The sequence below is a fragment of the Tamandua tetradactyla genome, chromosome 4 (genome assembly GCF_023851605.1).
Source record: "Tamandua tetradactyla isolate mTamTet1 chromosome 4, mTamTet1.pri, whole genome shotgun sequence".
NCBI lineage: Eukaryota > Metazoa > Chordata > Mammalia > Pilosa > Myrmecophagidae > Tamandua > Tamandua tetradactyla.
The window spans coordinates 34794196-34819439 of NC_135330.1; the positions used below are offsets into that span (position 1 = coordinate 34794196).

At 34.5% G+C, this 25244-nt stretch overlaps 1 protein-coding gene across 2 annotated transcripts in view; it reads left to right on the top strand.

Annotated features, from left to right (window-relative positions):
• The window catches only part of CEP350 (centrosomal protein 350), a 266687-nt gene that overhangs the window by 221690 nt on the left and 19753 nt on the right, over positions 1-25244 (top strand). For both annotated transcript variants that reach the window (XM_077157158.1, XM_077157159.1), the window contains 5 exons: positions 4573-4772; positions 9517-9728; positions 19204-19348; positions 21172-21332; positions 24219-24355. In XM_077157158.1, coding sequence (XP_077013273.1) covers positions 4573-4772; positions 9517-9728; positions 19204-19348; positions 21172-21332; positions 24219-24355 — 855 coding nt within the window. The remainder of the gene's footprint in view (positions 1-4572; positions 4773-9516; positions 9729-19203; positions 19349-21171; positions 21333-24218; positions 24356-25244) is intronic.

The following is a 25244-nucleotide window of genomic DNA, read 5'->3' on the forward strand; positions in this document are numbered from 1 at the left end:
TAAATGAAATTGAGGGGGGAAAAAACAGAATCAGTAAAACCAAAAGTTGATTCTTTGAGGTCAATAAAGTTGATAAAAGATTAGCTAGACTGACAAAAAGAGAGAGGATGCAAATAAATAAAATCAGAAATGCAGGGGATGGGAGAGTACATTACTAATGACCCTACAGAAATAAAAAGGATCATCTGAGGATACTATGAACTGTATATCAATAAATGAGATAACCTAGATGAAATGGATATTTTCCTAGAAACACACAAACAACCTACACTACCTCTAGAAGAGATAGAAGACCTCAGCAGACCAATTACAAGCAAAATGATTGAATCAATCATCAGAAACCTCCCAGCAATGAAAATCCCAGGACCAGATGACTTCATAGGTGAATTCTACCAATAATTCCAAGAAAAATTAAGACGATTCTTACTCAAACTCTAGCAAAAAAGTTGAAGAGAAAGAAACACTACCTAACTTATTCTGTGAAGCTAACATCACCCTAATACCAAAGCCGGGTAAAGACAGTACAAGAAAGAAAATCACAGAACAGTCTCTCTTCTCTCACAAGTAATAGATGCAAAAATCCTTAACAAAATACTTGCAAATCAAATCCAACGACACATTCAAAGAGTTATATACCATGATCAAGTGGGTTTTATTCCAGGTATGCAAGGATAGTTCATCTCAAGAAAATCAAGTAATAATATACCACATTAACAAATTGAAAGGGAAAAACTTTCATCTTAAACTTATATTAAAATAATATAATATAAATTATATTAGCCCAGTGGAAAAAATAGTTTATGATTTATGTCAAATTTCTAGCCATGGGTTGAGGTATAAAAAAAAGTTGGAGGTGGGAGGTACTTACATGGAGAAAGAAAGAATTTAAAAATGCCAAAACTGGAAGGGCTTTTAAGGAAGTAATTTAGTATAGTCCCTTCCTTTGACATGAAAAAAGTTGAAATTCAAAAAGATTATTTGCCTAAATTCACACACACGGCAGAATGGCAGAGCTATAACTAGAGCCCTGCTGTCTGGACTTCAGTTCCAGTGTTCTCAACATCACAGCATGCCAAGGATTGAACCAAAGACCAGACTGCAGATCTTCCACAGCAGTGGAGACTTGTTTCTTGAAGCTAGTTGTCTAACATTAAAGATGAAAATAGCTAGATGGTTGGTTACTTAAGTTTGAACATCTGCGCAGCACAAGTTTAGAATGTGAAAGTATGACTTTAAAAATGAATGAATTAATTTATTCATAAATTCCTTAAGTTTAAATATTATGGGAACATAATGATTTTAATACTAGATTAAATCTGTTATATATTTAATCCTAGTCCGGTGTCCTATTACCTACTGTCAGAGACCTGTCATTAAACATAGGGGGTAGTTGTATCTCATTTTCTGTTAGTAGGTGTTTATGTCTCCATCATTCACAAATTTTTTGTATTTCTTATCTGTGCCTCATCTTAAAATACTTAACATTGGTGTTAAGTACTGCTTTTTTATCTCTATCTTTTTCAACTTTTGAAGGGCCCCTTTTAATGATATATTTTATTTATATTTCTATTAAGTATTTCAGTTAAAATATTAATACACATTTGTTTCCAGAAATTTTTGTATTAAAAGGACTATGTATTTCTGGGAATTTTTATATTTTTATTAAATAAAAGGAAAATATGTTTCTTTAAGGTTAAATTAAAACTTTTCTTGCACTATTTCTTAAACTATCTTATTTTCATTTTCTGTTAGCCTGTTCTTTTGTTTCTCATTTCTAAGTCAAAGCTTTTGAAGATCCTTGTCTTTATAAATGAATAACAAATTTTTGGTGCTTGCTGTAATAGAGAAAATTGTTGTCTCTCCATATGAGACTGACCAAAAAAATTTAAATTGAATCTTTTAAAAGTTTATTTCGCATGTTCCAATATTATTTTACTTTTTATACTAGGTCATGCATGCATTTAGCAGTTGTACAATTAAGAGGGTGGGTGAAACTTAAATGCTATAAGTAGATTTTTGAACCTTTTACTAAATACAAAATGCATTTGTTTTTGCCTAATATTTTGATATTTTGGCATCAAAATAAGTTTGTTGTACATTCATAAAGAATGGCAAGGAAGATTGCAGTGTCTTACTGAAATTTGGCAGAAATGTTTTTCTTTGAACTTCAATACAGAAAATCAAGGCATTCCAGATATGTGTGTGTGTACATGAGTGTATTTAAATGAAGGAAAGTTAAAGTACCAAATATATGTGGGAAACAGACATTAAAGTAGTCTGTTATTTAACACATATGTGTAGGCAAATTCATGCATACTTTAAAAATCCACAGGAGTTGCTGGATTTAATCCTAGATTTTCTCACCCTCTGATGTATGATATTATTCCTTGCCCTTCCAAGGCAATAAAGATTGCCTTGATTTACAACTTACTGTTGTGTGCATGTAAATAGGAGCATGCTCTGTCAAAGAGAATTAACTTTTTCAAACAATGACTAAATTTAATTATTCTTTTACATATATATTTATATAATGATCTATGTACTGTTTTAACAAGAGAGAGAAATTTGTTTGTTTTTCCTGCTTTGGTTGTTTTAACATATGAAATTTTCTTACTTCTGTCCTTATGATTGTGCTGTCCGCAGCATGATTCATTTCATCAACTGTATTTATTGAGACTAGCTCACTTTTTTCTTAATTATATGTTTCAATTTTTCTCAAATGGGTACTGTATTTCAATATTTTGATTTAAGTGGACCTTTGTTAAATATAAATCAAGACACTTCTGGTAGGTCCTGTTAGCGGTAAATTTTATGTTTTGGAAGTGAACAAGATATTTTTACTACAGATTGATTTTCTAAATTATTTTACTATTCCCAGGCTAGATTGTGATGGTAAATAAGAAAGGCAAATGTAGTGCTTTTTAATTTCAGGCTCAAAATAGATAGCGAGGTACAAATATAGTAGTCACTTGCTCATGATTTTATGTGTTTGTAGAATTGCTTATATACTAGGTTCATGGCCATAATTGTTATACTACTTGTTAAAGCTCATGAGAAAAGTTTAGCCCCACTCTGCACTTCTCATTATGTTACCTTACAAAAGAAATCTATGTACCTAAAAATAAAGGTGATGGTTAAGCAGCATCTCAGAAAGAATGCATATGTTTATTCAGAAATCATTGGTAATATCTATAAAGGTACATGTTTTATCTATCCCACAGAGTAAAACATTTGCTTTAACTGAGTAGTTATATTATTCAGGAAGCATATTACAAGTTCTTTACTCAGATCTTATGCTTTCCCTTTTTCATTCTTTCTGCCTCTTGATCTCTTGGTTTTAAAATCTTCCTCCTTATTTTGTAGACACTGCTCTCCTGTTCACTACTTCTTCTCTGTCTTTACGTCTCACCACTGGGCCTCTCTCAGTGTCTGTTTTCCCAATCTTCATCCCAAATTCCAGCTGTATATCTACAACCAGTTGGTCAGGTAACTGCACCTTTTTCAGTGCACTCTTTGATAGAGCATGCTCTGTTCTTTTTGTTTGTTTTGTTTTGTTTTTGAATTTGGTTTAACAGCCTTGAGGCTTCTTGTCAAATGTCCTGTGGATTTCACACCTTTGTTTCTACATTATGACATGCTGACTGTTCAAAAAGTGGAATGGGAGGTCTTGTGCTTTTTATTAAGTCTTTATTGGATGCGTGGATGCACTTTTGTTGATTAGCTACCACTGTAGATCTAACCCCAGGAACATGAGCAGCTCATTTAGTAGTGGCACCTACATTTGAGAATTCAGCAGTAGCTTTTTAACTGCCCAAATAACTTCCTAAATCAGTAACCTCCCCTATCTCTTTGGAGCTAAGACATAATGAGCCATTTAAGTTCAGAGATAGGGTTAAATTGAGAAATAGGAGACATTTCTTTACTCAAGTAAATAAATAGATACGTTTGACTGCATCAAGCATCTGAATGTGGTGCTCAGTGTTCTCTCCATGAAAAAAAAAATGCTACCTGACATTGCATCTTTTAGATAACAGAATCCAAACTCACTATACCTGAAACAAGCAAACTGAATTTGAAAAAGAAAAGTTAAAAAGGGACATGAATGCGTTTTTGTTGTTGTTTTGCTTGCTTGTTTTGGAGGGTTTTGGTGTGTTTTTGTTGTTATTTTTAGTCTTTGTTGGTTTGGGTTTGGGTTTTTTCTGGTCAGAACCCTCAGAATAAATTCCTTTAATCTTCTGTTCTGAAAAAAAGCGTTACATTTGAAAGATGAATATTTACATTAATTATTAACATCATCAGTCATGGCTATCCAAATACTCCAAAGATTTCTTTTTCTGAATTTACCATTATTTTTCCTTTGCTAATCTTACAAACCATTATAAGTAAAAAACAAATTCTCTCATTTTCTGAGTATTTTCTCATGCAAGCTTCTATTATCTCAAATTTTTCAGAGAGAATACTGTGAACGTTTTATTTTGCATAGCTTTTGGTAAGGTAATTAGTAATAGGGCTCTCAAAATGATTTCTGCTTACAGGTTTGTTCTCTCACTATTTTTCATGGTGTGTCCATAGGTTTCTGACAAAGCGAGAGCAAAAACTAATGCAACGGCGACAACATGCAGAAGAACTACTGGAGTGGAAGCGACGTTTAGATGCAGAGGAAGCAGAAATTCGTCAAATGGAAAAACAAGCTTTGGCTGCCTGGGACAAAGAATTAATAAAATCTAAAACCTCTAAGAAAGAAGTGGAGGACCAGAGAACAGAACAAAAAGGTAATAAATACTGGCTTGGTTCAGACTACAAGCTAAAGTCAAATCTAATTGAAGGATTTATTTCATTATGTTTAAGAATGTAAATGATATAGGATGAAAAGGAATACACCTACAAATGCTGCAGAAATCAGAAATAAAAAAAATATTGTAAACAACTTTATCCTAGTATGCCTGAAAACTAAGAACTGGATCATTCCTATAGAAACACCATGCACCAGGGGGTGCGCGAATAGTTTAGTGGTAGAATTCTCGCCTGCCATGCAGGAAACCCGGGTTCAATTCCCAATCCATGAACTTCCCAAAACACAAACAAGCAAGCAAAAACATACAGAAATTTAACAAATGGTGCTAAATAACGGGATTCTCACATGGAAAAATAATGAAATGTGACCCCACCATGCAAAAAAAAAAAGGCAATGCACCAAAGCTTGCTCAGTAAGAAATAGAGAACCTAATAGGTCCTTTGACCATTAAAGAACTTGTTTCAATAGCTGAAAATCTTTTTACAAAAAAAAAAAAAAAAAAAAAAAGCTCTTCTGTCTACACATTAAAGGGGAAAAATTCCAGTCTTATATTACTGGTCCATAGAATAAAAACTAAGAAAGTATTCCTGTACTCATTTTATAAGGGTAGTGTTTAACTTTCATTCTAAATCCAAAAAAGGCCAGTACAAAAAGGAAAAGGACAATCTTATTCATTCTAAATATACTACTACTGTAACAAGTCCAAAATATATAAAAATTTAAAACTTCATGACCAAATAGAATTTAGCATACATTAGAAAATTGGTAATGTGGTGAATTACCCTAAGCAGATTAAAGGAGAAAAATTACGTGATCAGCTCAGTGCATTCAGAAAACGCATTTGATGAAATTCAAGAAAGCATTTATGATAAAATAAACCCCAGAACAAAGTAAGAATAGAGGGGAACTTTTCTTACCTGCGAAATGGTATATGCTAACAAGAAAAACAGACCTACACTGTTGGTCATACTTAATGACAAAACATAGAAAGCTTTCCCTTTGAATTTGCAAATAAGACAAGGATGCCCATTATTTTTACTTCTTCTATTCAACATTATATGGAGGTCATAGACAGTTTAGTAAGATTAGAAAAACAAAAGTTATAAGGATTGAAAGAAAGAAGAACTCATGATTTATAGATAATAAGACTGTGCACTTGAAAAATTCATAAGAATTTATGTGCCAAATATTAATATTAATAACAAGGTTAACAAGTTTCCTGGATATGAAATCTATAAGCAAAGTTAGTTGATCAACAAAAGTTGGTTAGAAAGATCAATTTTTTATAAAAGGTACCATTTATAACATAAATAAGAAATATGAAGTATCTAGAATAAGCTTAACAAATGATGTATAGATAGAAGTTCTTTATGGAAAAAATTTAGAATTTTATTGAGAAACATTAAAGAAGACCAAAATAAATGCAGATCTATACCAAATTTACAGATAGATTTAGTGTCATAATGATGTTAATTCTCCTTGAACTTATCAGTAGATTCAATACAATTTAAATAAGATGCTCAGCTAGGTTTCTTTATAGGATTTGACTAGCTTATTTTAAAAGTGGATATGGTTTACACCAACTAAATGTGCCCAATCTCATCTGGTTTCAGAAGCTAAGCCGGGTCAGGCCTGGTTTATATTGGATGGGAGTCCGCCTGGAAATACCAGGTGCTATGTGGACTTGAAAAAAAAAAAAAGGATATAAAAGAGCAAAGGACCAAAATAGCAAAGAGATTCCTAGAGTTAAAAAATCATAAAATGCAGGAACTTAGCTTTACCAGAAATCGAGACTTCTATAGTTGTACTAATTAAAACTGTGTGATATATGCCCAGAGGTAGACAAATAGGCCAATGGAACAGGTAGCCCAGAAAAGACCTGTGCATATAAGACAGAGATAACTTTGCATACTAGTGGGGAAAAGAGGAACTCTCCAATAAATGTTTATGAAAGGAAAAAATGAATTTGAATCCCTACTTGACAATAAAAAAAGATTCATTCATTTATAGTGTTATAAAACTTTTATATCAACTTGCAATCAATGTTATAAAATTTTTAGAAGACAATAAGGAAATTTTTAGTACATCATGAAGAAGGAAAGGTTTCTTTAAAAAGTTATAAAAAAGAACCATAAAGGAAAAGATAAACGTGAATAAGTTAGAAATTTCTGTTCATTAATACACCATAAAAAAAGTAAAACAACACAACAGAAAGTGAGAGAATATATTTGCAAGACATGACTGACAAAGGAATAATATCAAGAATATATAAGCAATTCCTATGAATTGTTAATTTTTAAAAAACCTATAAAAAATGTAGGGAAAAGAACAGGTACTTCACATGTGAAACTCCACATGGCCAATAAGCATGTGAAAAGATATTTAACTTCATTCATAGGACAGTACAAATTAAAACCAGAAAGAGATACCATTTTATACCTATGTTAATTTCCTAGGGCTTCCATAACGAATCACAACAGATTTGGTGGCTTAAAACAACAGAAATTTATTCTCACATTTCTGAAGGCCAGAAGTCTGAAATCAAGGTCTCACAAGGCTGTGTTCTCTCCAAAGACTCTAGGCTCTTCTTCCTTCTGGTGGCTGTTGGCAATCTTTATGGCTGCATAGCTCCAGTTTCTGTCTACAGTTTCACAGGATCTTGAAGATACTTGTCACTGGATGTAGGGCCCACCTAGATAATCCAGGATGATCTTATCTTGAGATCCTTAACTTAGTTACATTTGAAAAGACCATTTTCCAAATAAAGCCATATTCACAGGTTTGTGGGGGTTAAAATGTAGACATGTCTTTGGGTGACCACCATTCAACCCACTACAAGTTGGGTTTGAATTTGCCTGTTATATTTTAAGTGGAACAAAGAATTTCTGGTGAAGGTGCAAATTGTTAAGCCTAGTTTGGAAAACATTTTCACGTTAAAAATAATAAAATAAATAATAGAAATGACAAAAATAAAGATACACATGTCCTATAATTTAGTAATTCAGCAATTCCATTCCCAAACATGGAACCAGGCATTGCTCTAGAATCTAGAACCTACAGCAGTGGTTCTCAAAGTACAGTTCATGAAACCCCAGGATGGAGGAGTCCCTGAGACCCTTTCAGGGGATCAGGAGGCCAAAATTTGTTTTGTTTATGCTCTCTGTCTTTCAAAATGATGACTAGTGTGCCAGTTTGAAACTGTTGTGTACCCCAGAAAAGCCATGTTCTTTAATCCTGATTCAATATTGCTGGGTGGGATCTTTTTGATCAAGTTGTTTCCATGGAGATATATCTCCATCCATTCAAGGTGGGGTTGCTTACTGGAGTTCTTTAAGAGAGAACCATTTTAAGAAAAATTTCAGAGCCAAAGAGAGCTGACACAGACAAGAGCCCTGTGGAGATGAAGATCCTAGGGGAAGCCTTTTGAAATGAGAAGCCAGGAGAGAAAGCTAACAGACATCACAGAGTCAAGATATATTTCTCTGGATGCCTCAGTTTGGACATTCTTATGGCCTTAGGACTATATACTCTTGACTTAATAAATTCCCTTTATAAAAGCCAAAAAAAGCATATTACATCTCCATTTAGCTACCAGCCAACAAACACAATTTTTCAAAACACAGTTTATCTTTTTAGATTTTTTCCCAAGGAAACAGATCTATTATTTCTTAGTGAATGTCATTGGGGAAAATATTTTTGTTATGGTAGTTCAATTTATAGGCAGCTTTGTTGGAACATTTCTGTTCTATAAACCAAATACAATACCTATAAATTATAAAAATTGGTGAAGTAAAAATGATCTGAAATTTCATTCATCTCTAAGTAGTATTCACAAATCAGAATTTCCATTGTATCCATTTGCTGTGAAATATGTCATTCATACGAAAGAATATCTAAAAAATAGATGTATTTAAATAATAATCACCTAGGTGCCTACCATTGTTTATGAATATTACCAATATCTTTGAAGCCCTGGTGTATACCTTTCCTAAAATTTTTCCCAGTGGTAACTACTGTCCTCTGTTTGTGTATTACATTGTAGTTTTTCTGCATCTGTATATGAATACATTTTATTTAGTTTTGCATATATTATCTTTTGGAATTATGCTATGGATAACTTGCTTTATGTAACTTGCTTTATTCTACTTGGTATTTTGATGCATAATAGTCTAGTTTATTTGTTTTTATTGCTATGTAGCATTCCATTGTATAAATAAACTACAGTCTATCCTTTTACTGTCAATTGACATTTGAATTGTTTGCACTATCGTACTATGATAATAGTTCTGCTAATGTACAATTGTGTGTGTGTGTATGTGTGTATATATATATACATATACATACATATATATATTTGTGTGTGTATATATCCCGCTCCATAGATGTAAGATTTCTCTAGAATGTATACCTAGGAATGGAATTGTTAGGTCATAGAGTATCTGTATCCATTTTTTTCAAAATAATAACAAAATTTTCCAAAGTGGTTGGACCAATTTCCACCCCTATAAGAACATATGAGAATTGTAATTGCTCTGTATCCTCACACACAAACGTTTAGATATGTTATACATATCTTCTCCCAGTAAGTATATGATAAGGAAATTATAGCTAAATACAACCAGTCCTATTATACTAAGAAACATATACTACAAAGCATTAACCAAGAGTGCATATTTTTCTTGTTTTTACCTTTTTTCCTTTCTTGAATTTACTCATTCTAGAAATAGCCAGTGAAGAGGAATCGCCATTGCCTTCCTACTCTCATGTAAACAGTGAAAACTCTATTCCAGAAGAATTGGGGTGCCATGCTGTTGAATATGTCCCATCTGAGTCTACAGTTCAGGAACATCTAGGGAGTCCGGATCACAGTGTACTTACCGAAGAAATGGTTTTTTCACAGGAACTGGAATCTTCTACCTCTCCTAGTAAACATGTAAGTTAATATATGTTTATATATTAAAGCTTCTTTAGAAAGAGCCTTTCTAAAAGGTATATTATTAACAGTTGTATTAGTGCTACTAATGACAACATACCTGTATTTAAAACATACAGGAAATAACATTTGAATAGAAAAAATGCTTTTCATTGGCTCCTAAAGATTTGTAAACATATGAACTTTAGCTTTAGTAGTAGTTATAAAATAATGTGCTATCAGAGAGAGGAGGGGCCAAGATGGCGGCTTAGCAATGTGCGCGTTTTAGTTCGTCCTCCAGAACAACTACTAAATAACCAGAAACAGTACAGAACAACTCCCGGAGCCACGATAGTGACCGGACACACAGCGTACCCCAGTCTGGACCAGCTGGACCAGCTGCTAGTCTCCCCAGAACCGTGAGTTCCTCAAGCTGCGGCAGCCGGCGGCCAGTGCCCCTCCCCAACAGGTGGCTTCCCAGAGGGAAAAGAAAGACACTCTCACAGTAGCAGGGACTGAGTCCAACCAAACACCAATTGTGGCATTAATAAACAAATTCTGACTACTAAAAATAGGCCCCCAGCTCAGGCGAACCTGGTCAAGGCGGAGGTCGCTTATTGGGCTAACTGAAAAAGAGGAAAGGGGACTGAACGGAGGTTTTCGTGGCTGTTTCTACAGAGGCTTGGCTACCTCTGGATTCAGTGGTGGGACTACTCAGGCTGCAACTGCTCCAGGCATAGGCAGAAACAGACTGCTTTCAGGGCTGTCTCCCACCTGTGCCTTACCCAAGGAGGGGGTGAAGCCCAACTCAGGTGGAATCCCTCTCTCAAGGAATTCAGAACCCAGAGCTTCGCAATTTGAAGCCGTTAAAACCAGCCTATAACCTCTCCTCTGTCTCTCCCACACCCCCAGCAGGGAGAGCTTTCCAAAGTTAAAGGAGCCACAACATCTTTTGCTGGTGGGACCCACAGGCAGACAAGTGCCACATACTGGGAAGGATAAGAAAAACAGAGCCCAGAGACTTCACAGGAAAGTCTTTTAACCTGCTGGGTCTCACCCTCAGGGAAAGCTGACGCAGGTGACTCCTTTCCCCTGATAGGAGGACAGTTTAGTCCAGGAAAACCCAGCTGGAGCCTGTAATACCCACGTAGACACTCCTAAGGGTGGGGAGGGAAAAGGCACCTTACAAGCAGGGCAAGAAACAAGAAAACAAGGACTGAAAAATTATCCTCTCTTAAACAAAACCTAAGTTAGAGGCCCCGAAAAAGCTGAACTGAAGGTCAAAGAGCAGATAGGCAACAAACTCATCCAGCAAGAAAACCCTAGGTAAGATAGGTGAAAGCAATTTCCAGAATAAATTAATTAAGGTAATTGTCTAGACACCAGCAAAAAATAATAAATCACACTAGGAAAACTGAAGATATGGCCCAGTCAAAGGAACAAACCAATAGTTCAAATGACATACAGGAGTTGAAACAATTAATTCAGAATATACGAACAGACATGGAAAACCTCATCAAAAACCAAATCAATGAATTGAGGGAGGATATGAAGAAGGCAAGGAATGAACAAAAAGAAGAAATCGAAAGTCTGAAAAAACGAATCACAGAACTTATGGGAATGAAAGGTACAGTAGAAGAGATGAAAAAAACAATAGAAACCTACAATGGCAGATTTTGAGAGACAGAACATAGGATTAGCGAACTGGAGGATGGAACATCTGAAATCCGGAAAGAAAAAGAAAATATAGGGAATAAAATGGAAAAATATGAGCAAGGACTCAGGGAACTGAAAGACAATATGAAGTGTACGAATATATGTGCTCTGGGTGTCCCAGAAGGAGAAGAAAAGGAAAAAGGAGAAAAACCAATGGAGGAAATTATCACTGAAAATTTCACAACTCTTATGAAAGACTTAAAATTACAGATCCAAGAAGTGCAGCGTACCCCAAAGAGAATAGATCCAAAAAGACGTACTCCAAGACACTTACTAATCAGAATGTCAGAGGTCAAAGAGAAAGAGAGAATCTTGAAAGCAGCAAGAGAAAAGCAACCCATCACATACAAGGAAAACCCAGTAAGACTATGTGTAGATTTCTCAGTGGAAACCATGGAGATGAAAAGACAGTGGGATGATATATTTAAATTACTAAAAGAGAAATACTGCCAACCAAGAATTCTATACCCAGCAAAATTGTCCTTCAAAAATGAGGGGGAAATTAAAACATTTTCAGACAAAAAATCACTAGGAGAATTTGTGACCAGGAGACCAGCTCTGCAAGAAATACCAAAGGGAGCACTAGAGACAGATACAAAACCACAAAAGAAAGAGGTGTGGAGAAGAGTGTAGAAAGAAGGAAAATTAGATATGACATATAAAATCCAAAAGGAAAAATGGTAGAAGAAAGTACTACCCATACAGTAATAACACTAAATGTAAATGGATTAAACTCCCCAATCAAAAGACGTAGACTGGCAGAATGGATTAAAAAACAGGATCCTTCTATATGCTGTCTACAGGAAACACATCTTAGACCCAAAGATAAACATAGGTTGAAAGTGAAAAATCCATGCAAATAACAACCAGAAAAGAGCAGGAGTAGCTCTAATATCCAACAAATTAGACTTCAAATGTAAAACAGTTAAAAGAGACAAAGAAGGATACTATGTACTAATAAAAGGAACAATTCAACAGGAAGACGTAACAATCATAAATATTTATGCACCAAACCAGAATGCCCCAAAACACGTGAGGCAAACACTGCAAACACCGAAAAGGAAAATAGACACATCTACCATAATAGTTGGAGACTTCAATTCCCCACTCTCACCAATGGACAGAACATCTAGACAGAGGATCAATAAAGAAACAGAGAATTTGAATGTTACCATAAATGAGCTAGACTTAATAGACATTTATAGGACATTACACCCCACAACAGCAGGATACACCTTTTTCTCAAGTGCTCATGGATCATTCTCAAAGATAGACCATATGCTGGGTCACAAAGCAAGTCTCAACAAATTTAAAAAGACTGAACTCATACACAACACTTTCTCAGATCATGAAGGAATGAAGTTGGAAATCAATAATAGGCAGAGTGCCAGAAAATTCACAAATACGTGGAGGCTCAACAACACACTCTTAAACAACCGGTGGGTCAAGGAAGAAATTACAAGAGAAATCAGTAAATATCTCGAGGCAAATGAAAATGAAAACACAACATATCAAACCTTATGGGATGCAGCAAAGGCAGTGCTAAGAGGGAAATTTATTGCCCTAAATGCCTATATCAAAAAAGAAGAGAAGGCAAAAATTCAGGAATTAAATGTCCACTTGGAAGAACTGGAGAAAGAACAGCAAACTAACCCCAAAGCAAGCAAAAGGAAAGAAATAACAAAGATTAGAGCAAAAATAAATGAAATTGAGAACATGAAAACAATTGAGAAAATCAATAAAACCAGAAGTTGGTTCTATGAGAAAATCAATAAGATTGATGAGCCCTTAGCAAGATTGACAAAAAGAAGAAGAGAGAGGACGCAAATAAATAAGATCAGAAATGGAAGAGGAGACATAACCACAGACCTCACAGAAATAAAGGAGGTAATAACAGGATACTATGAACAACTTTATGCTAATAAATACAACAATGTAGATGAAATGGACAACTTCCTAGAAAGGCATGGACAACAAACTTTGACTCAAGAAGAAATAGATAACCTCAACAAACCAATCACAAGTAAAGAAATTGAATCAGTCATTAAAAAGCTTCCCCCCCCGCAAAAAAGTCCAGGACCAGATGGCTTCACATGTGACTTCTACCAAACATTCCAGAAAGAATTGGTACCAACCCTGCTCAAACTCTTCAAAAAAACTGAAGTGGAGGGAAAGCTACCTAATTCATTCTATGAAGCCAACATCACCCTCATACCAAAACCAGGCAAAAATATTACAAAAAAAGAAAACTACAGACCAATCTCTCTAATGAATACAGATGCAAAAATCCTCAATAAAATTCTAGCAAATCGTATCCAACAACACATTAAAAGAATTATACATCATGACCAAGTAGGATTCATCCCAGGTATGCAAGGATGGTTCAACATAAGAAAAGCAAGTAATGTAATACACCATATCAACAAATCAAAGCAGAAAAATCACATGATCGTCTCGATTGATGCAGAGAAGGCATTTGACAAAGTTCAACATCCTTTCCTGTTGAAAACACTTCAGAGGATAGGAATAGAAGGGAAATTCCTTAAAATGATAAAGGGAATATATGAAAAACCCACAGCTAATATCATCCTCAATGGGGAAAAACTGAAAATTTCCCCCTAAGATCAGGAACAAGACAAGGATGTCCACTCTCACCACTGTTATTCAGCATTGTGTTGGAAGTTCTAGCCAGAGCAATCAGACAAGAAAAAGAAATACAAGGCATCAAAATTGGGAAGGAAGAAGTAAAACTATCACTGTTTGCAGATGATATGATACTATATGTCAAAAACCCTGAGCAAAACTACTAGAGCTAATAAACGAGTACAACAAAGTGGCAGGTTACAAGATCAACATTCAAAAATCTGTAGTGTTCCTATACACTAGTAATGAACAATCTGAGGAGGAAATCAAGAAACGAATTCCATTTACAATTGCAACTAAAATAATAAAATACTTAGGAATAAATTTAACTAAAGAGACAAAAGACCTATACAAAGAAAACTACAAAAAACTGTTAAAAGAAATCACAGAAGACCTAAATAGATGGAAGGGCATACCGTGTTCATGGATTGGAAGACTAAATATAGTTAAGATGTCAATTCTACCTAAAATGATTTACAGATTCAACGCAATACCAATCAAAATCCCAACAACTTACTTTTCGGAAATAGAAAAGCCAATAAGCAAATTTATCCGGAAGGGCAGGGTGCCCCGAATTGCTAAAAGTATCTTGAGGAAAAAAAAACGAAGCTGGAGGTCTCACGCTGCCGGACTTTAAGGCATATTATGAAGCCACGTGGTCAAAACAGCATGGTACTGGCATAAAGATAGATAATATTGACCAATGGAGTCGAATAGAGTGCTCAGATATAAACCCTCTCATCTATGGACATTTGATCTTTGATAAGGCAGTCAAGACAACTCACTTGGGACAGAACAGTCTCTTCAATAAATGGTGCCTAGAGAACTGGATATCCATATGCAAAAGAATGAAAAAGGACCCATATCTCACACCCTATACAAAAGTTAACTCAAAATGGATCAAAGATCTAAACATTAGGTCTAAGACCATAAAACAGTTAGAGGAAAATGTAGGGAGATATCTTATGAATCTTATAATTAGAGACGGTTTTATAGACCTTACACCTAAAGCAAGAGCACTGAAGAAGGAAATAAATAAATGGGAGCTCCTCAAAATTAAACACTTTTGTGCATCCAAGATTTTCATCAAGAAAGTAAAAAGACAGCTTACACAATGGGAGGCAATATTTGGAAATGACATATCAGATGAAGGTCTAGTATCCAGAATTTATAAAGAGATTGTTCAACTCAACAACAAAAAGACAGCCAATCCAATTACAAAATGGGAAAAAGACTTGAACAGACACTTCTCAGAAGAGGAAATACAAATGGCCAAAAGGCACATGAAGAGATGTTCAACGTCCCTGGCCGTTAGAGGAATGCAAATCAAAACCACAATGAAATATCATCTCACACCCACCAGAATGGCCATTATCAACAAAACAGAAAACGACAAGTGCTGGAAAGGATGTGGAGAAGAGGTACACTTATTCACTGTTGGTGGGAATGTCAAATGGTGCAACCACTGTGGAAGGCAGTTTGGCGATTCCTCAAAAAGCTGAATATAGAATTGCCATATGACCCAGGAATACCACTGCTAGGTATCTACTCAGAGGACCTAAGGGCAAAGACACAAACGGACACTTGGACACCAATGTTTATAGCAGCATTATTTGCAATTTCAAAGAGATGGAAACAGCCAAAATGTCCATCAACAGATGAGTGGCTAAACAAACTGGTATATACATACGATGGATTATTATGCAGCTTTAAGACAGAATAAACTTATGAGGTATGTAACGACATGGATGGACCTTGAGAACATTATGCTGAGTGAGACTAGCCAAAAACTAAAGGACAAATACTGTATGGTCTCACTGATATGAACTGACATTAGTGAATAAACTTGGAATATTTCGTTGGTAACAGAGACCATCAGGAGATAGAAATAGGGTAAGACGTTGGGTAATTGGAGCTGAAGGGATACAGACTGTGCAATAGGACTGAATACAGAAACTCAGAAATGGACAGCACAATACTACCTAACTGTAATACAATTATGTTAAAACACTGAATGAAGCTGCATGTGAGAATGACAGAGGGAGGAGGGCTGGGGACGTATTGAAATCAGAAAGAAAGATAGATGTTAAAGATTGAGATGGTATAATCTAGGAATGCCTAGAGTGTATAATAATAGTGAAATGTACAATGTACAGATTTTAAAAATGTTTTTGCATGAGGAAGAACAAAGGAATGTCATTATTGCAGGGTGCTGAAAATAGATGATAATTAATACTTTAAAATATCACCTTATATGTGAGACTAAAGCAAAAAATGTTTATTTGTTACAAAATTTATATTTTGACTGGAGCGTTTCCTAATATAACTTATGTGGATAGTTTGATTGAACGTCATAAAAACTTGGAATCTCAGGTAGGACGTGAGATTTTGTTGGTTTGTCCAGAGTGATGCCCCGATGAATCCGAGTGATTTGATCAGTGAGTGGAAAAGTATTTGCAAGCCCCCTTTGGGGAATGGTGAGAGCGGGGTGAAATTCAACTTCCCTAAGTTGAATTCTTGATATTCTCACAAGCAGTGTGGACAACCAAAGCTACCGACTGAGCCCCCAGTCTTGGGGGTTGTTCATATGAAATTTAACCCCACAAAGGATAGGTCAAGTCTACTTAAAATTTAGGCCTAAGAGTCACCCCCAAGAGAGCCTCTTTTGTTGCTCAGATGTGGCGCCTCTCTCCAGCCAACGTGATGAGCAGTCTCACCACCCTCCCCCTCTCTGCATGGGACATGACTCCCAGGGGTGTGGACCTTCCTGGCAACATGGGACAGAGATTCTGGAATGAGCTGAGACTCAGCATCAAGGGATTGAGAAAACCGTCTCGACCAAAAGGGGGAAGAGAGAAATGAGATAAAGTGTCAATGGCTGAGATATTCCAAACAGAGTCGAGAGGTTATTCTGGACATTATACTTAGGCATTAAGTAGATATCACCTTGTTGTTCAAGATGTAATGGAGAGGCTGGAGGGAACTGCCTGAAAATGTAGAGCTGTGTTCCAGTAGCCATGTTTCTTGATGATGATTGAACAGTGATATAGCTTTCACAATGAGATTCTGTGAATGTGAAAACCTTGTGTCTGATGCTCCTTTTATCTACTATATCAACAGAAGAGTAGAACATATGGAATAAAAATAAATAATAGGGGGAACAAATGTTAAAATAAATTTAGTTTGAAATGCTAGTGGTAAATGAAAGTGAGGGGTAAGGGGTATGGTATGTATAATCTTTTTTTCTCTGTTATCGTTTTATTTTTCTGTTGTCTTTTTATTTCTTTTTCAAAATCGATGCAAATGTTCTAAGAAATGATGAATATGCAACTATGTGATGATATTAAGAATTACTGATTGTATATGTAGAATGGAATGATATCTTAATGTTTTATTTGTTGTTATTTTTTAATTAATTAAAAATAATGCAAAAAGAAAAAAATAATGTACTATTGAGTCTATCAACATTAAGGTAATAAGAACTTTCTAAAGTCTTTAGTAAGGACCTTAAATCATATTAATGTGACTTATTATAATTACAGTTCATAATCAGAGTAAGAGTCATGGCTTCATCTTTTTAAGAAATGGTTATTGATTCAAAATTAGAATAATGGTCATAATTAGAGAAAGAAAGCATTCTACAGTGTCCTTAAGTCTAGATTTCAGAGGAAAAGAAGCTATGTGGTAAAATCTTAATGTGCCTACAAACTTAACTGTTATTTTTAACTTGATTCTATAAAGTAAATCAAAGAATTAGCATAGCAGTATAAACACTAAGTAAACACAGATATTGTCAAAACTTCTTTATAGTTAAAAATATATATATATACCAACCTAAAATTCAGAATAGAGTCTGAATTTTTATTTGGATATGAAGAATGAACTACATTTTCCCTCTTGAATATCAGTCATATCTATGCATATTAAACAAATTGAAGTTTTTTGGGGGGGTGGGAGACTTTTGTTTAGCTACAAAAGAACCTATTCAATGTTATATTGCAAAACATTCCAATGTCGTTGTGCGTAGACTTGACAAACAGCATTGTTATATTATGAAAAGCTTCTAACTAAATTAGCATGTTAGTGATTTTGTATTTATTAGATGATAATAACAGGCTTGTTGCATAGAAACTTTACTTTTAGCATGATTCTTACCTTCTGGGAATTTACAACCAAACTATATGTTGAATTGCCTTTTGACAGATCTTACTAGGTTATTACATCCTATCAACTCTCCGGCATCATTATTGAGGTTCAGGACAGCCAAAAGCTGATTGAATACTAAAACTATGATTTTTTTTCTCACAATAAAATGTATCAAGGAAATCAAAATTAGTGTGTTTTAAGGTGGTTTTTATAACATAAGCAAATATTTATTGTGCTTACTTACCAAATACCAGTATGGATTATCTCATTTAATCTTCACAACAGTTCAATAATGTACATACCATTATAATCCCTATTCTGAAAGTTAAGCAGACTAGGAAACATCTAAACAGTGAAGTTTATATTCTCGTGTGTTAATGGATATTTGGTCATAGTGTCACCGGCCAAAGTCACAGGGATAGAAAATGATGGTAGCTAGAAATCAAATTAGGCAATCTTATGTTCTACTTCCTCCCTCCCTCTCTTCCACAAAAGTAGTATATGTTTAGTATTTTTTAATTAAAAAGAATAAGGGGGTAAATATCATTTACACAATAGTCACTCTTAGTTTATTATAAACATTTTGGCAGGCTTTATTCTTTTTCTGTGCCTTTAAAAATATAACAGGTTGCCTAGAATGACCTGGGACTCAGCATCAAGGGATTGAGAAAACCTCCTGGACTAAAAGGGGGAAGAGAGAAATGAGTCCAAATAAAGTGTCAGTGGTTGAGAGATTTCAAACAGAGTGAAGAGGTTATCCTGGAGGTTGTTCTTACGCGTTAAATAGATATCACCTTTTTAGTTTAAGGTGTATTAAAAATATAACAGGTTTGTCCTCTACATAATTTGTAAGCTACTTTTTGCTTTCCGTGTCATAGTTATTAAAAATTCTTTGTAATTATTACCTTTAACTGGCTAGGATCTTGAATTTTAAAAAGAAGTTTACAATGGTATCACAAAATAGTTACCATTTGGTTTTCTGTTTTAATAGTCACCTCCCAAAAGCTGCACTTCCATGTCAAAACAGGAGTCTAGCAAAGGAAGTCGTAAAACTGGAGGACATTGTCAACTACCTGTCAAGTCCCATCAGTACTCTTATAGTTGGTCAGATGAGTCATTATCTGTGACACAGTCAGGTAAGACTAATTATGAATTGTTTTCCCTGATGCCTCTTTAATAAGCTTTTGTCTAACCACCTGCTAGTAAAGTTATCCTTTGTTACTTTTGTGAAGGCATTTTTCTTGCCAAAATTAAATCTGATCCTTCTCATTTCATTCATAATTAGAATCCTAATTTCACATAACATGACAAATTGTTATATTCTTGTGTATTAACAGACATTTACTCATCAAGCATTTGTTGAATTTTTTCTACATGTCAGGCTCTGTAGGCAGAATGTTATTCCTTGATATCAACAAGAATTGTTTCATCTGATTATCTTTTTTTACATGCTTTATTCTAAGTACTAGGTTTTGCTTTTTAAAATATTACTCATTTATTTAGCAGGCATTTATTGTTAATTCACTATATGCTGGAAAAGTATTATGAAGGACCACCTGTAACTTCAAGGAGCTATGGTCTAAGGGAGATAGACAAGTAAACCAGCAATATAAGAAGCACTGTGATAAAGATCTGAATGCATAGTAGGTATCTTAGAGAAAGGCCCCCATCTGGAACTGACCACAAGGGGAATAGGCTGTCAAGAGTCACAGCACGCTTTCTAGGGAAGATGGCCTTTCTAAGGGAGAAGCAGGAACTTGTTGGTTTAGTGGGAGGTTGACTAAGCAAAGAATGGGGGGAAGAGGGTTTTATGGTAGAGAATAGAAAGGGATGCTAGAGGCATTTGAAAACATGGCAAATTAACAGAATTGCAAATGGTTCTGTGAGGAGTGGATTGCTTAGGAGCGGGATAGAAGAGTTAATAATAGTGTTTCCCAAAGTGTGTTCTGTAGAATACTAGTTCGAGTGGTAGTGATAACTACTTTTTTTTTGGTGAGAAATTGTTCCTTGGTCAATAAAATTGATAAATGCCACATTAAATAAGTTTCTTCAAGATTTCTCATAATTTTTAAAAGACAAATAACATTGTGAATCTAGTCTCTAAATACCCTTCATTTGTACTTTGATTTCTTTGGTACTTAAAAACATAAAAATTTCCCAAGGTCTTTCATCTAAAAACTCCAAATTTCTTATCAATTGCTATTAAATTTTTATAACCATAGATAACAAAGATACTTTTCATTAGAAAACCGCTTGCTGGTATATACAGTTTTAAAAATATATTCATTAAAAACAATCATTTTGTTGACTAACTGGGATTGGCGAGATCACCTATCAAATTTTTATCAAAGTAACTTCTCAAGTTGGAAAAAGCTTATCAGGCTACTAAAGAATGCAGTTTTAGAACGTGCAAAAGTATGACTTTGTATTTAATTTTAGAGAGATGATCATTTTTAGGTCAGATTGCAGTACTTCTCCTAATCCTTGTGTTAGAATTATCAATTCTTAGCCTACCACTAAGAGTTTAGAAATCTTTAACCTTAAAACCAATTGATTATTTTCTTCAGAAATTAAAAGAAAGCATGGAGGAGATACTCACTTGGGCTCTCCCTTCATTACCACCTTTTTTAGCTATAAATCAAATTAAGAGGTTGCCTAAAATATAGCTTCCTAAAATGTTTGCTTTACATGAGTTTTATCATTACCAGCATTTACTGAGCTTCTACAGTTTTCCAAATAGTACAGTTAGAAAGTAAAAATAAATTGCAGGAATAAGGACAAAAAAATGAAAAATTTAGGGAAAGGGGGATACAGATCACCAGCAGATATTCAGAAATTCTTTAATTTTAAATATTAGACTAACCTTATATAAATGAAGTATTATTTTACAGCTTTGCATTAGTAGCTATTAAGTTTACTTCTTAAGTTAAAGTTAAAAAAAAATTGTTATCTTTTTCAGAAACTACATCTGACCAGAGTGACATTGAAGGTAGGATCAGAGCTCTGAAGGATGAGCTGCGGAAAAGAAAATCAGTTGTGGACCAGTTGAAGAAGGAACAGAAAAAAAGGCAGAAGGAGAGACTGAAAGCCCAAGAAGCCAGTCTGATCAAACAATTAGAGGTTAGATATAGGAAGAAAAAGTTTTAATACCAAGGCTAATATATATGTGAAGCCCAGGATGTTTTAATGTTATGAATAAAGTGAAGAATTGGGATTTTTCAATATTAATTTGGTACCACATTTTGCCCTAACTCCAGAAAAAAGTCTTAAGTTATCTAAATAAACTCTTGCTTAAAATATTAAATGATAAAAAAAATATTAAATATTAAAATATTAAGTTCAATATTAAAGTATTTTTTTGAGAAGAAAGTTTAGACCTCTGAAAGGAAGGTTGGTACCCACACCCTCTTAAGCAAGGAACTGTAAGATAAATAATTCTAGCTATTGCAGTTGTTACTGTTTTTGCTTTTCTTTCTCTTTTTTTAAGCAGAATATTGTTTCATGCCACAAAATTTATTAGTAGAACTCTTACCTCTACTTGAATGGCTCCTAAATACTTCTAGACTTTTCTTTTCTCACAAACTCTAGCAGCCTTCCCCAATTCTTTCCCAGGCTGAAAATCCAGTTTTGATACTGTCGTCATTCTCTTTTCTCCTATCCATTCAGTCTCCAGATCCTATTGATTCTTCTTTTTTAAAGCTTCTTACTTGCCCCTTTCCATTCCTACAGCCTTCAAGCTAGTTGAGGCCCTTATGACCTCTTGCCTCTACTGCCTGCATGGCCTCTCAGATTCCCTGACTTTCATTGTGGCACTATTAAAATACATTCTGACAAACTGGTGTTACTAAACATATTGATGATAGAATTGTCTGAACCTCTGCTTATTCTAAGAATCCATCTTTGTGGAATCACCTGAGAGGGTCATTCAACTTTTACCTAAACAATTCTGGTAAAAGAAAATTTTAATTTTTCAAGGCAGTTAGTTTCATTGTTAGACTCTGGGTGCTTTAGGTGTTAGAAAGCCCTTTGTTATGTGTAGCCAAAATTTCTGTCTTTTTAATTTCCAACCATTGGTCCCTCTTGTGCAACACGAGACACATTTATTCCTCTAATCATCAAATATTCAAGTGCCTATTTATGTGCCAGGAACTCTACTGGTTACCTTATACACATTTTCTCATTTAATCCTCACAGCAACAAGATATAGGTATTATTATCCCTGTTTTTCAGATGAGGGTAAGTAATTTTCAGTGAGATTAATGATTTACCCAGGGACACACAGTTCATATGTGGTAAACCTAGTATTTTAACCTAGCTCTAATTCCAAATTCTATGCCCTTACTATCATGCTACATAACCTTCCACACAGAAAATAGGCCTAATATGTGGAGAAAATCGACATTTATGCAGGTACACAGTACAGAGATTTCAAGAGGAATTATAATTTGCACAAATGTTTTCAAGTAGAAAAAGTAACTAGATACAATGGCTATATTGGGCAGTTCCCTGTTGGAAAGTAATAAGGATATAAAGTTTAAAATTAAAGATCATGATAGGATCTAGAAATCAGATTAAAGATCATGATAGGATCTAGAAATCAGATTAATGAGTTCATCCTACATGTATATTGGGCAATGTTCTTCAACCTACTACACAGAAAAATTAACTGGGGAGATTTTTGAAAAATACACATACCTGGGCTCACTCAGAGATGAGATTTAATTCATCTGTAGTGGGCCAGGCTTAAAAGCATTACTGTTAGGTAATGAGGAGCTGTTGAAAAACTTTTTGAGTGGGTAGGCCATGGTGGCTTCAGCAGGCAGAGTTCTCGCCTGCCATGCCAGAGAGCCAGGTTCAATTCCTGGTGCCTGCCCATGCAAAAAAAACAATTAAAAGAAAAGTTTTTGAATGAGGAGCACTGGGGGTAAAATATTACCAGATTGAATAGCATTGTTCAGAAAGTTCATTAATGGCTGTCAGTTGGAAAGGAGATCTCTAGAGGAGTGACACAAGGATCTATCTTATTCAGCCTTTTATTAAATGACTTAAAAACAAAGGCATGTTCTGTATTTGTTTTAAAATTATTGTATGCAGTAGGGAAATTTATACTGCATAGCAGTTCACATGAAAAAAAAGTCTCAGATTTTATTTGGTTATAGGTTTCATAAATGGATTGCACTTATACAAATATAACTTCTAGATCTGAAAAGTTATAGTGCCCATTATATACCTAGCTAGCCAGACTGTCTGTAGTGTATCTTTTTAAAACCAAACATTACTTTATCAAAACTGAGAATTCAGATGAGGGTGCCATGAATGGTGAGGAGTCTGAAACATCTCAAATAGTGAAAGTTATAAAAGTTGAGGTGTTTAGCCAAGAAAACTAAGGAAGGACAGTGGATGGAGGATTTCTCTTGAGTTCATATACATTATAATTAAATTAGTAAAGTTGCATTTACAGAATGGATAATAACCAGGAAACATGATTTTTGTTTTTTGTTTTTTTCAATTCTGAACTGTCGTTCTCCAACCACAGCCTTTCCTCTCTTCAGGATTTGTTTCCTAAGTGCCTTTCCCTTAGAAGCTTACTGCCATTAAAATTCAGATCAAATGGCTAAACTTCTTGAAGGTACCATGAAAGTATTAGGATACCCACCAAAAAATAATTATAGAATCAGTTAAAAAAGTGTTCTTAATGTGGCAGCATATGAATTATTTCTTCCTAAGTATTAAACTACTGTAGATTAAGACTTTATCATGTCTTAATTAATATTGATGGTTACAATTAAACATCTTGTTTATGTATAGACTATTTTGAGAAGGATATACAAATAAAAGTTTATAGAGCCCTGGGAAATGTGACTGGGTGGGCAGGGAGTAGGATTTTTACGTTTTACATTGCATCATCTTACTGTTTGAATATTTTACTATAAAATATACTATTTTATAACTTAAAATAGTTTTTAAAATTCTGCATAGTGACTGTTCTAATTTCTCTAAACCTAGTCATATGATGAATTCATTAAGAAAACTGAAGCAGAGCTTAACCGAGATTTGGAAACATCACCAACAGCGAAGCCTCAGATTAAAATGCTCTCCTCATCTTCTGAAAAACCCAAGATCAAGCCCCTACCCCTGCACAGGTAGAGATTTTTGATAACTAAGCTATATTCTGCCTTGTTTTTAAAAAGAATGAAGAATGATTTTTAGTAAAAGTTATCTTTTTAGTAACTGAAATTGCAGAATTAAAAATATTAATTATATCATAAATTTCACTAAATTAAACATGTTATGCATGATAGAATCACAAAACATATTTATAATAGGTTTCAATTAAAAAATATATTTGAGTCCTAAAATCTGATGGGTATAGTGAATATAATACTCTTTAGCATTGCTTGTGGTAACATTTGTAAGTTGATAATAAACCTTTTAAAAAGCAATTTGTCAGTGTTTCAAAGGCAAGAAAATAATACATGTAATCTTTGATCCATAATCCCACTTCTGGAAATCTAGCTTGAGAAACTATGAGAGAAAAGTGTCTATTTGCATGAATATGTTTATCATAGCATCCTTTATAAATAGCAATATAAATAGTAAAACTGTGGAAGTTATCCTAAGTCCAAAAATGGAATGAAAATTCAAAATAAATTTTAAAGGAAGAGTGGAGGTTAGCAGGTCATTGAGAATGAGAAATAGGGGACAATTCAGAGAAGAGCATGTGTGAATGTCCAAAAGCAAAATTGGACGTTCTTGGCATAACATAGGGGCTAAACATAATGGGTTATTACAGGAGTTAGAAGACACTGAAAAGATAAATAGAAGTCAAATTATGAAAACGTTGTACTCACTCCATTCCAAGCAGTTTGTCTTTTATCCTCAAAGGATTGTTTTTTTAATATTTTCACTTTTTTTTTTTTTGCATGGGCTGGCACTGGGAATTGAACCCCGGTCTCCAGCATGGCAGGTGAGAACTCTGCCACTCAGCCACCGTCACACCACCCAGTGTTTTAATATTTTAAGATGTTTTTG